Here is a 13,729-nt window from a genome sequence, read left to right as displayed (position 1 = left end):
TTGCAATTGGGAAGATTCAGTTCAATTCAAAGACTAAGTAGGGTTCTGCTAAGTTCACACCCATATTGTACTTTTCAAGGGAACACTTGAGAAGGAAAAAAAAATGGCCGCAGAACATGTTTGCATAAAGCTGCACGCCAAGATAACACAAATAAGGCTGGAGCTGAAATGAAACTAAATTCTAGCCCATGTAAGGAATTTTCTCCTGAGTTAAAAGTATGCAGGCAGGAGACAAAACTGCAATACCTCAGAAGGATGTTGCTTCTAATGATGTTTTCTTCAGTGTTTCCAACAACTAAGCACAACTGCATGTTGCAAGTAACGCAGTGATGGCAAGAGTCTGTAATAAGACGCCAGTAAGACCAAGTTAAGCTTACTAACTTGCAATCCATCTTTCTATTGCAGAATAGAAGCATGACTAGCCAGAGGAAAATGCATCAGAACATTGACTTACACGAAAATCAAGATATTGAAGAACAAGAGGTATCTGTATGCAAGAACATAAGGTGAAGTGAAACCAGACACCTTGCTAGCATAGGCCTGTTGTATAAAATAACTTGAAGTATGAAACCACACCTGCAATGGCCATCAACAGAAAATACCCAAAGCAAAGACTGTATGGTGTATAGACAGGATGTTGCTAAAGCTTCACATAGTTAAGCTACGCTAGTCTTTTAAACGAGCCTACAACAAAGCTGCAAGATTTGATGATATCGAGTAGAGAATGGCAAAAAAGGGGAGACTATTCTAAAATACTGATATAAAAATACTTATAGGATTAACTAGCAAAGAACTTATAGCTACTTTTCTTGCCCAGATGTATCATTTTTGTCTGTTTAATTTAATAGGTTATTTCTACCACCACAGTCATTTCAGGGTCAGACAGCGTTTGAACCAGCAGGTTAGGTTTTGCAAAGTACAATCTCTTTCAGTAGTTGCTAAGGGCACAGTGTGTTGTCAGGATAACAATGCTGGGTGAACAGTGTAGAATAGCAATGTAACAGTGAATTGGCTTTATGTAAACATACAAATGATTCTTTTGTCTTCTTTTTTTCTTCTTAATTTGAATTCAAGCAACTCCATGATTGCTTTATAACATTTCAGAGGAACAATAATAGGAAAATTGCAGTAACTACAAACAAGCATGAAAAATATTATTCTAATTTTCTTCCTGAAAATGAGCGTAGGACAAAGTAAACAATCCGTTCACAGAAATATTTGCTCTTCAAACACTGCTCCAATAATCCAAACAGAGATAAGGATCGTTTGTTATATAAGGTTGATTTTTCATTTCCATTTTTGCACAGTTTTTAGTAGCAGAGCGTCTTATCAGTTAAATGATTTTAGAAAGCAGTCACAGCACACACTGTGACGCAGCAGCTGGAACACTTGGCTGAAGGGCTTGAGTATTCTCTGCACTCTGCATCTCCCGGCCTGCCTTCAGCTCAGCACTGGGGTACAAACAACAGCCTTCCCAAGGTCTTGCTCTTCCTACAGGCTTTGTATGAGTTTATTAAACGAAGACATAAAGATGAGGCTATTAGCTACCTCCCCCAACTAACTTCACATGCAGCTACGTGAGCAGGACAGGGTCAGACCCTACAGGTGAGTGGCACTAGCTGGCTCTATCAGCAGACCAGTCGGCATTTACTGAAACCGCAGCCAGTTTCTGATAAGAGCCTGTGTCCTGTTTCACGCCTCCTTGCCCTAAAGACCGATCATTTCCCTCCTAAAACACGAAGAAGTGGCTGCGTGCTCAGTCACCTGTAGCCTACAGCCTCCGTTCTGAAGCAGGACCCGGGAGTGCTGCTAGAAGCAGCCGCTACCTTCGCTCAACCGCACGCGAGGAACTCACAGCTCGCACTACCCTACCAGCCTCCTGGCGCGGCGCTGCCGCCCGGCGCTGAGAGGCGGGCCGCCTGTTCGGCCGGGCGGGGCTCGGCGGCGGGGCTGCCGGGAGCGGGCCGCCTCCCCTGCCCAGCCCTATCTCTTTGTGGCCGCCGTGCAGCCGGGTTGCGGAGTACGGGCTGGTGGTCGCGGAGGTTGCTGTGAGGAAGGGCGCGCGCGGCGCGGTGTAGCGCAGCCATGGGGCTGCAGCCTTTGGAGTTCAGCGACTGCTACCTGGATAGCCCCTGGTTCAGGGAGCGGGTGCGAGCCCATGAGGCCGAGCTGGAGAAGACCAATAAGTTTATCAAGGATTTGCTCAAGGATGGGAAAAACCTGATCGCCGCCACCAAAAGTGAGTAAGGGACGTGGGGGAACGCCGGCCCTACGCTGTCTTGGCCGGGCCCTGGTTTACGTCTTTGTCGGTTCGGGGCCCGGAGTGTGCTAAGGTGTTAATCTTTCGGGAGGATTGCCTTGCCGTCGTACCGGTGCGTTGCCAAGCCGAGCGGCTTGAGAATTGCCTCTCTGAAAATAGAGAACGGCTGCGTGTCGCGTGTGCGTCTGGGGTCGGCGGGGAAGCTGCTGAAACGACACTTCAGTTACAATTTTGAGTTGGAATCACAAGGCTTACGGTTCTGCGGTACAGCACTGCTACCAGCTCTGTGCTTGGCCTCTGAATGGCCTTCTTCAACGTATTTATGTATTTTATATATTCGTATACACTGTGTATAAATGGTAGCTGTGGTTTGGTGCCCACATTAATGCACGTTCTTACAGTGGTCCAGTGGTCATGTAATTTCTTCTTTTAACTTCAGATATAGCACTGTAGTTTCCTTTGAAATATCTACGAGGATGACTGACTATGGTTGATTATTCAAATGAACAACTAACAGAGCAGCGTGACTCTGCCTTCTCGAAAGTATTCTGCGTCTCTGATGTCACAGAAAACATCTGAAAGCAGAGAACCACAGCTTCCAAGATATTTCCTTAAAGTAAGCTGTGAAGGATTAGGTCAGTGGTGGGGGCAGTGCAGCTGTCTGGATACAATGGGAGTCCTAAAAACAGAGGTAATCTGTCAGATGCAAATAGAGGAATTTCCTTCTCTTTCTCTGTTTGATGTGCTCGGGCAAAAAAGATAGAAAATGCTTTATCATGTTTCACTTCTTTGTAACTGGTTGCTGTCCAGGTAATGCTCAGTTCTTGCAGATCAGGTGTTATTTAAGGATGGTTTTTAATGTGACGTTTGGATGTGTAAAAGCCCTATCTTCTCTGAGTCCCCTGACTCCTGCACAGTTCTGGACTGATAACAGCAGCGTGGTGCACAATGCATGGGGAACTTAGCTTTGTGTGCTAAGCTTTCTTATGCATTTCAGTATGTCTCCCCTCTTACAAAGCCCTGTTTGAATTGGGTCATGTTCCTCTGCTGCTGGTAATGCAGTGTCAGGTTTTCAGTGGATACCGAAGTCAAACCAAACCAGTTAAAATGTTAGTGGTTTGCCTGTTGGTTCTTCTTATGCTTTCAGAAGAAAATATTGGCATCTGGCTATGTCAAGGAGCCTGATTCTTTCGCTGTCAGGAAACCAAATGGGATCAATATTTGTTCTGAAAAATGGGCTCAAGAAGTGGGCTGGATACACCTACTAAACACTGTGTTTTCTACACAAAGTCTGGCTTACTATCTAGAGAATGTGAAAATAAAACAGGGCATATCAAGAGCTTAAGAGTGCATCTTAGGCAACTGTTGAGTATGATTTGTTTTGGGAAGTTGTTTTAGTCTTTTGAACCATATTAATTACCAGAAGTGAACATAATAAACTTATCTGATTGGGCTGTAATATATAGAATGTATTAGCCCAGTGTTCTTAAGTTTGTGTGAAATGAACTGACTGCACAGAGAACACCTGCACTTCCTTCTCTTAATTTTATTCAGAACTGTGCTTTCCCTATATCGTATGTAAAGCAGCAGCTTACCAGAAATGTTGTGAGGATTCTTTAGGTGTGAGTAACTTCAGTGACTGAGTACATCACATTTCCTGTCTGACAGTCAGCACTGCCAGTGGCTTTGATGCTGTTCACTGTGGGTTACATCTTGCAAGATGATAAGCAGATATTGCCGCCACTCCCTCTGACCATAGAAGTTATTGGTGCCTCCTGGGACAACAATAACAGCACAGTGGATCCTCTCTTTGTATCTTTCCTGTTTGTCTCCATGGTTGTAAGGAAGTGTGTATTCCACCTAAACTTAGAAGGACTGATTTTTGTCAATACAGAGCTGTACTGCTTTTTAGTAGGAAAATAAAATAGATATCTTCTGTTTTCCTTACTTGGTGAGCTTCCAGTCTTCGGTATAAGGGATATATCAAGTGTATCTTTACAATATTAAGTCTTTCAAGAATCTGATAGAAAGATAAACAAGACAGGCTCATAGCTGTCTTGTTTCCTGTGTCGTGGTTTGAATTGCCAAGTTCAAACTAAATACTGGAAGAATGACTAAACAATAGGTGTCTCTTTCGTTTCTTATGACAGTTAAATGTCATTTAAATGGAACACAGGAAAACTACTTTTCCAGTGATCAGTAAACACAAGCAAGTAACACAATATATGTAAGCCGTTCAGAATAAAAATGTAATATATCTCAGGAGATTCCAGTTCAGTCAAACAAGCCAGTATCAAAATAGTTTAAAAGTAGCTTCTGAATGGAGTTACTAATTCTGTTGAGAGAAACTGTATTTAAAGGTGCCTGATCAGAGAACACTTATTCTGAAATGAAGTAAGAGTTTGAGAGGATTGGTTCTGATTTCTTAAAATCTGTGATGCAAATTACTGGAAGCTGCAGAAGGTGCTGGATAGATGCTACACGCCTACTTCCTAAGTCTTGGCTTGTGTAACTCTTGTCAGAAGCATGAGATCTGAACATTTTTCTAATGCTGTGTCTTTTCTGTGAATGTACAGCAAGAGCTGCTTCTTTGTATATGATGGGATTCCCCCCTCAGGGTAGAGTAGAAAGAGTCATAGGAAGGCTTTGAGAAAGATGCTTGTGTGTGCCCACAGCCATTTCCCCTGCCTGTAAGCCCAGCCTTGCTCTTCCTGGGTATAAGCTCGAATCAGAGGAGAACTCATCATGGGTTCAACTATGGCAATTTTGTGACAAGCTGATGAAGAGGAAAGAGAGGAGCTGGGAAAACAGAGACGATGTGTTCCCAAGAGCCTTTCAAGTGACTATCCTTAGGCGGTGCCCATTCAGGGGAAGCCCAGGAAAAGATCAGTAGGGATGAGGCCACCCATGAGGTCTCAGCCTCAGCTGAAATGTCTCATAAAGCCTTTTATAAAGTCAGGACCATCTAGAGCTGCTACCACAAGGGCACCACAGGATTCAGGTACTCCAGTCACTTGTGCTGGAATCTAGAGCAGCCACTATTGTCCACTTGCACCCTGGGAAACTTGCCTGACCACCCAGTTTTCATTCGTCATTCATGTTGCTGTGCAGCTATTTTGACAGAGAGCAGGATGGATCCTACTGTACCTTGAGGTTTTGGTTTGTGAGATAATTTTGTGAGTTGTTGGCTGTTGTATTTGGTGTGACAGAGAAGGAAAGCAGTCGTCGTCATTAGTTTAGTGCTAGTCTCTGTAGGCAGCTCAACATACTCAGAATTCTAGTCACTGTCTTTTTTCTATTTTTGTTTCTTGCTTTTTAAAGATAAGCTATTCCTTGCGCTCTTCACAGAATACTAAACAATAAACAACTTTCTCTTATCCATAGAAAGAGTTTTTTGTAATACAAAGAGTTACTCGCAATTGTTACTGAAGAATGACGGCTTGCTCTAGGGAATATTTCATAAGAAAAAAACCAACAGGGGATTATTAGTCACTAGTCTTTTACAAGCTTGCCATACAAAAGATAAGCAGAGTGGAAATCTTGTTGGTGGTGGAAATAAAGCCATTCCCAATCCTATTCTTGACCTATTGAAATAGTCAAAATATTTTGACAAAGTTTACTGGAGAAAAATTTCCAGTCCAAATCCTGGGCCCCATTTGATGTCTGTGTTCACCAAACACCTATGCTTTCTTTTTGCATATTGTCTTGGTGTGTAGTTGTGGTTAAACTTTCAGATGCTGATCTTGGTGAGGTTTTTGATCTGACTGAGGATGGACATCATTTACGTAATAGGAGAGGCTGTTGTAATCTGCATCATAACACAGCACAGCAGCTACTTGGATCGCTTGAAACACAATGCTTTTGTGTTTTTCCTAAGCACTGAATATATGCTCCTCCACCTTGAATTCAAAGGAGGTATGAATTTATTAATTTCCATGCCTAGTGTTTTAGAGACCATGTCAGTTTTGTATTTGTATTTCAGAAATGACATTTATTTCTGTTATAAGATGTACTTTACATGTGGTAACAGTAAGCAAGTAAATGCTCTTAAACTAACAGCCTATGCTGTATATTTGAAAAATACTCCATTAGGGCAGAGTGGGATAAAATTTATTGGTGAGTTAGTGCTAAAGTGTTAGGGCCTGAGTAACTAACTTTTAAAATTGGTATAAAGGATAAGGGACTTTCTTAAAAATAAATAAATAAATGAGACCCCCCTCCAACAAAACGCGGAGTAGAACATGGCATTTAGCTCCACCCAAATACATCATTCATTACTGTGTCAGTAGCTATAAAAAGTGTCAAGCTCGTTCTGTGGAGGATGTCAGTTTGTCATCTTGAATCACGTCTTTTCAGCTTGCATTACTAACTAGCTCCATTGCCTTCTTTGTCTCGCACGTGTTCTACTGTTTGTTTTCTGTTCCAGTCTATTCAAAGTACAGCACAGTGCTAGTGGGCTAGAATATATTTCATGAAATACAAGAATTTTATCAATGATAAGAGAGCAACAGGTTGTTCTTGACTGAAGTGATTCTGACTTCTGAATATAACTGTGGAAATGTCAGTTTTCAGCTTTAGATAAACTGTGGGTGGTCATTGGAGAAAACTGGTGTCTACTGTCACTTTTAGTCTTTGGAACAAAACAAAAAAGGAAGTAGAGTAGTTCAGAATTCTTAGAAAAGCTGTCAGGTAGCTTATGCTCAAGTTCATTTCCTGAATTTAATGATAAGCCTTTTGGAAATTGAATATATTGAATTTTAGGGAGTTTATTTCATTTTAAGGACACTTTATTGTTCTATTGTTTGTGAAATCAAAACACCTGCTTGCAATTAAGTAGCAAAAAATCAGATCTGCTGCCAAGGCTATCAATGTCTACCATTCCTGAAATAGTACTGTACTCGTTAGGTCTGTAATGCAAATATGCTGTACGTTTTGATAAGCAAAAATTATGACACTTAAGATACTTAAGCTAGGGATACAGAAATGAAGGAAAACAACTGCTTACATTTAGAATTACTTAAGGAGTTAGAGATCTCCAGCAAGATGCCCTTGCCTTCATGAGGTCTGGGAGGGGGTGGATCCTGGCTCCACCCCTCCTGGTCACTCAGGAACATCACATACACCTGAGCTCCAGTGGGCTGGCCCTGCCTTCCCACCAGGTGCTCAATCACTGCTTCAAGCTGTGACTTAGCATTTCCGCTACATGTGGTGATATATTACTGTTCTTTTGCTATGCCTTACTTTTTTTTTTTTTTTTTTTTTTTTTTTTAATCTCTGTACTTCCAGTTGTTTTAAATTTGTGTCACCTCTTGACTAGCTGTTGCAGTGTTATAACACATTCAGCACTTTTGACAGAAGACACTAAACAACTTGGCTATATTACATCTTTCATAGCTTCTTTTACTTCTAATAATGGAAGTAGAAGAATGTAATGCTAAAAGGAATTTGCAAGCACTCCTCTGTCCCTTGGCTACAATTTGTTACAAAACATGTCTGTATCTACCAACACCATTTGTGCTCTTCCGGTGAAGTACTGTAGGGGTTGCACCTGGGTGGGAAGGCAGTCTTCTTGAGGAGCAGTGAACTAGCCAGTCAAGCATGAAAATTTCTTTCTTTCTTTTTTTTTTTTTTTTTCTTTTTTTTTTTTTTTTTTAAAGGTTTTCATAGAATTGCAGTGTCACCAAGGTTTGAAAAGACCTACACAGGATCATCCATTCCAACCATCCCCTATCACCAGTAATTCTAACTAAGCCATATCCCTCAACACTATGCCTAAACACTTGTTGAACAGCTCATTTCAGCACTTGACCACTCTTGAAAAGTAGTATTTCCTAATATCCAGTGTGAATCTCTCCTGGTGCAACTTGAGGCCATTCCCTCTAGTTCTATCACTAGGTATGTGACAGAATAGCTCACTACAACCTCCTTCACATAATTATAGAGAACAATAAGGTCACCTGTGAGCCTTCCCTTCTCCAGACTGGACAATCCCACCTCTCTCAGCTGCTTCTCATAAGGCCTGTACTCCAGACCCCTCATAAGCTTTGTTGCCCTTCTCTGGACATGTTCTATGGCCTTGATGTATTTCTTGCATTGAGGGGCCCAAAATTGAACGTAGTACCTGAGTTGTGGCCTCACCAGTGTTGAGTTCACTGCTTCTGCTAGCAGCGCTATTTCTGATACAAAGCAGGATGCCATTGACCTTCTTGGCCACGTGGGCACAATGCTGGCTTGTGTTCAGCTGAGCAGTGACCCAGGTCTGTTTCTTCTACACAGTCTTCCAGAAACGCTGCCCTAAGCCTAGAATTTTTGTGGCCAAAGTGCAGGACCCAGCACTTGGTCTTGTTGAACCTCATCCCTTTGTCTTCAGCCCAGCAATGCAGCCTGTCCGGATCCTTCTGTAGGGCCTTGCTACCCTCAGGCAGGTTGACGCTTACAGACAGCTTGGTGTCATCTTCAAACTTACTGAGGGGCACTCAATGCCCTTATGCAGGTCATCAGTAAAGATACTGCAGAGGACAGGTCCCAGTACCGACCCCTGGGGAATACTTCTTGTGACCAGTCATCAGCTGTATTTAACTCCATTCCCCACCACTCTCTGGGTCTGGCTCTCCATCCAGTTCTTTACCCAGCAAAGAGTGCACCTGTCTGAGCTATGGACTGCTAGCTTCTGCAGGAGAATACTGTGGGAGACAGCACTGAAGGCTTTGCTGAAGTCAAGGTAGACTGCATCATCAGCCTTTCCCTTATTAACTGGGCAGGTCACTAGATCATAGAAGGGGATCTGGTTGGTTGAGCAGGACCTGCCTTTTGTGAGCCCATGCTAGCTAGGCCTGATCCCCCACTTGTCCCATATGTGATCTCTCTCAGGACAATCTGCTCCATAACCTTTCCTGGTACTGAGGTCAGGCTGTAGTTCCCCAGATCCTCTTTATGACCCGGCTTGTAGGTAGGAGTCCCATTGGCAAGTATCCAGTCTTCTGGGATCTTTCCTGTTGACCAGGAATGCTGATAGATGATGGAAAGCAGCTTGGCTATCACCTCCACCAATTCCCTCAGCACTCTTGGGTAGCTTTCATCTGGCCCCATGGATGTTTTACAGAATGTTACCACATTGGCATGATAGATCTCATTTAGTGAATGCTATTGAGTGACTTTCAACATTGTTTTGTTTCCCTCTCACATTCTCTTCTTAAATCTGTTGGTTTTGTTTTCTGTCAGTCACTTCACAAATTGTTTTTTGATGGCGTCTGGACACTCTGGATTAAGGCTCACAGGAACACTTTTGTTGTACTTTGTGGTATAGCGAATTGAAAACTTGGTGTCAGCAAATGCTCTTACATAGGATACCTACAAAAATAAAATGAAAAGAAAAAACACAACAAAAAAACAATGCAGAACAAAGCAGTAGAAGAAGCTGTGTGTAGGTAATGTCATCACGAGAATTAAAGATAAGCTTGCTTGCTTGGGATCAGCCTAATCACAACCTGTTTGAAATTCTTGCTAGTGATTTCCTGTGTTTATTTGTAACCTTGTTTCTTTTGTCATGTAAAGTACGTACAATTTAAAATGAGCAAGTATGAGATTAGTCTTAAATAAACAAATCTCTTAGACTACAAAGCATTTTGAAAAAGTATGAAGTGTGTACAGAATTTTAGATGCTACTCTTTCAACATCCTGCAAAGTATGTTGGGCTGGAAGTTCTGTTTACGGATGAGTGAGATGAGAGACCAAGCCATTAGATAAGACTACACATCAAGTCTTTATTGGAGTTGCAGTTAGTAATTAGGAGACCCAGGCATTTAACCTTGTAAGCAGTGCATTTGAATAAAAATTCTGTTTACTAAAACAAATTGCTGTTCCATGCACAGTACAATCACAGTGTCTCTAGTTTCAGGCTACCAACTCAGTTCCCACATGATGATCAGAAATGTTCTGGTACTGGCACTCACAGATTTGAAGAAGGTGTGCCAAACTGTAAATGCTTGGTTTCAGCACACAGTCGTATTAAGCATTCAGACAAGGTTGTGATCCCTTCTACTTGATTCTTTGTACTTTCTGGAATAGCAAGCAAAAACTTGAGATTGTGTTTAATTTGGTGACTTTGTCAGAATCAGCAACATTTGCATTTGTTCTGGCTTGAAATGAATCCCAAATCCATTGCTCAGTTCCAGAACTAACTCTAAACTGGCATTAATTTTCAGATGCTTGTTGAGTCTCGGTAGGTTAACTTTGACCTATCCAAACCAGGTCTTCTGCCTTGTGATCCTTTGTCCCAGGTTGCTGCCATCCCCTGCACACGTTAATGCTGCTGCTTGCAGTGGCTGCAGTTTTCTGGTGTGGGCCTGCCCAGCTGCTGCACCTTGCTTGTATCTGTGATGGCAGCAAACGTAGCCAACTGCATACTTTCATGTTCAGTGACAGTTTGGTCTTACTTTCCTCTTTTTTTCCTATCTCGGTAACCGTACCAACTCAGCCTCTGTCCTAGCAGATTCTTGCTGCTGAGAGGAGTTCTAAATTTAGCCCCCAATTGTTCCTTCTGGATCCATCCTTAATCCCAATTTGGTGACTGCAGCCTTTAGCAGATAGAAGCCAAGAAAGGCAGTTTTCCCTGCCCATGCTAACATCTCATCATTTGGCAAACTATCGCTCAACCCAGCAACAACTGTTTCTTCTGGCTGCTACTCAGCCCTAGAAGTAATTGGCTGAACTTTTGGATTCTTCTCTTTCTGTGTCTTGACAGTGGTAACTAATAACAAAAAGCATCTGAAAATCCTGCAAGTGAATCCTAATCTGTCTTGCTTTAACATGAAATAAGCGGCTCCCACTGAACTGAAATCTAAGTCTTGGACTATGTTGGTTTACATTGAGTAATTATAGACAAGTGTCTTAAATTAAAGTAGCCTGAAACTTAGTTTACTAGGAGCAAAAGTTATAAATCGTGTGTAAAACCCTTGTGGCTTCTGTTTATGCCACTGGGAAAGAAGATGAAAATCAGAAATGAGTTGGGGTTTTCGTGGACAGCAGTCAGCCATGAGCTTCACTGTAAGGTATCAATGGGCACAAAGCTTTGTATTTTTAAGTAGTTAGGTATTATGAGGTAATATTTGGTAATATGAGGTAATATTAGGTAATATGAGTTGCCTTATTTTTTTTAATACAGACAATATAATTATGCTCTGAGCTGGTTTCAGACCAATAACTGTTTATGCAATGATTACTGTTCGTAGATGCCTGCTTTGGAATTTGAACTGAGTTGGCTAGGAGATGTGTTTCTTCAGGTAGTAGGTACCGGTAGCAACCTGATCTGAGAAATGCAACCTGATCTGAATGCATTTCCTTCACATAGCCAATAGTATGTGTGAGTAGTTTGTCTTATTCTGTCTTGACTGCACTTTGTTTAAAGTTCTATGTAAAGAAGGAATAAACTAGAACTTCTGTGCTGCATACGTTTGAATTTTAGTATTTCCATGCTACTGGTACATCAGCTGTCCCAAATTGGTTGTGCTCTTAAACTTAGGATGCAGTGCTGTATATCACTGCCAATTCCAGAGCTGTGCTCCTCAATGCTTGTGCTCCTGTGTCCCATGAGAACATTTGCTTTGCCTGTCTGCTCTGCATCTTCCAGGAGATGTAGCTGTCATTTTTATTCCAACAACTATTTGTATAATCTCTACGTTCTGCTCACTGAAGTGAGCAAAAACTGGAATGTAAATTATAGCAGAACTTTTATTTAAAGAGCTCTGGGAAAAGTATGTTGTGCTTTTCTGTCTTGCATGTATGAAGCTACATCATATATTCACTGTGTAGGATGCCTGCTTAGTCAGACATGCTAATATGCCTCCCTTTGAATCACTTTTCCTGCACTCTTAAGTTAGATACTAATGCTTGAAACATTGCCTAAAGGTTTAAGCATTTTGGATGGGCGTTTGAGAAACAGGGTAGTATGAGTAATGTTGATGTTGTGATTCTATGATCTCCCAGTGGTATTTGTGTGTGAGCTTATATACGGTATAGTCATTTCTGTGTACGGCTCATCTGTGTTGAGGAGTGAACTAAAATTTGCTAATAAGAAAAACTTCTTTGGTATGGTGTACTTTCCTAGGCAGGGTTATTAATTGAGTTACAGGATTTTAAGTGGATGGCAGGATAGCCCAAAACACACTTTCTCAAGCCAACAGGGGCTCTCGAGTTTGGTACAAGTAGATTGGTACAAGTATCATTTTTGTAGCTATTGTCAGTTAGGAGGAGGATGTCATCCATTTGATTGTAAACACCGTAGGCAGTAGTTACTACACCTTGTGGTGCAGTGGTTTCCTGATGGTTCTCCGAGCAGCTTCCTGGCCAGTGATTGTGCAGGCTAATTTATGGAGGAAAAACTGTCAGCAAAACCACAATGAGCTGGGTGAGATTTGTGATTCAGCGTGTGCTCCATGTGTTTTGGATAATGCGAAAGACTGTGTCAAGTGGTCTTTGCTAATTAATTCTGACAGAGCTAATACCTGAAATACGGGCAGGGTGGTCATGTGGCCAACTCATGGATTGTCAGCAGTGAATGTTTGTGTTGGGTTGACTGTGTTGTTCTAGGGAAAGGGGTATTGCATAACAAACATGTTAAAAAGTTTTGAATATACTTGGATTTTTCTATGCTGAAATAAAAAATTATGGTAGTTCTGTTCCAGTTCTGTTCCAAATGGTTATTTATATATTGAACTGTAGTGTGCATTCCTTATCTGAAAATGAGGGACAATTATAATTTGACTCTGTCTGCACATCTGCCAAATAGGCTGATGTTGAGAATCTAAGAGTCACAGGCGGTGTCTGTACTGTCAGTCATTACCAGGCACAAGAAACCTGAACTGTGTATCTCTGTTTCACCAGTGGCCCTCAGTGTTTCCTTCACCACTTCTTCTTAATGGATTATAGTGATGGAAGGGGCGCTTAGATGCAGTATATTAGGTGCTGCTTTTGCTTTATGTAATGGCAAGGGAAGCAATTTATTTGGGAGGAGGAAGCAACTAAAACCTATGTGTATAGAAATGTTCATGTGCTTGATAGGTGAAACTGCAGATATTGTGACCAAAATTTCCTGTCACAGTAGAAAACAAATCTTCTATCTACCTGAGATTTTCAGTGGTGTTGTTTCTGCACAAGGAATACTGAATGTGTAAATGTTGGCTTTTAAGTCTAAGAAAAAATGCAAGGGGTATTTTCTGTTCCCTGATTGCATTCCTGTGTCATTGTTTTCCTATTGACAGTAAGAGAACAGTGTACTCAGCTTGTTAATAAATGAAAGAGAGCTGCTTTAAGGAAATTCAAATGGTATTATTCACCTTATAAACAAATTCTTTGGAGAGAAGTTGGGGAGTTAAGTACATGGTGCAGTCTGGAGAAAAAAGTCTTTTCCCTTTCCTTTAAAAGATCTTAGCATGGGTATGTTTTTTGCTTTCTGGCTGTATAACTTTCTTT

General features: G+C 41.5%; 1 protein-coding gene across 2 annotated transcripts in view; it reads left to right on the top strand.

Moving 5' to 3' along the window:
• Positions 1-1,948: 1,948 nt before the first annotated feature.
• Positions 1,949-13,729, top strand: part of ARHGAP10 (Rho GTPase activating protein 10) — a 126,228-nt gene continuing 114,447 nt past the window's right edge. Inside the window, exon 1 of one of the 2 annotated variants that reach the window (XM_072334663.1) lies at positions 1,949-2,239. In XM_072334663.1, the coding sequence (XP_072190764.1) occupies positions 2,086-2,239 (154 nt within the window). In that variant the 5' untranslated portion in view covers positions 1,949-2,085. The remainder of the gene's footprint in view (positions 2,240-13,729) is intronic. The other variant, XM_072334661.1, reaches the window with a different exon arrangement.

This window comes from Excalfactoria chinensis, chromosome 4, assembly GCF_039878825.1.
Source record: "Excalfactoria chinensis isolate bCotChi1 chromosome 4, bCotChi1.hap2, whole genome shotgun sequence".
In the NCBI taxonomy this organism is placed as follows: Eukaryota; Metazoa; Chordata; class Aves; order Galliformes; family Phasianidae; genus Excalfactoria; species Excalfactoria chinensis.
This window is presented reverse-complemented; position numbering and strand designations above follow the sequence as displayed.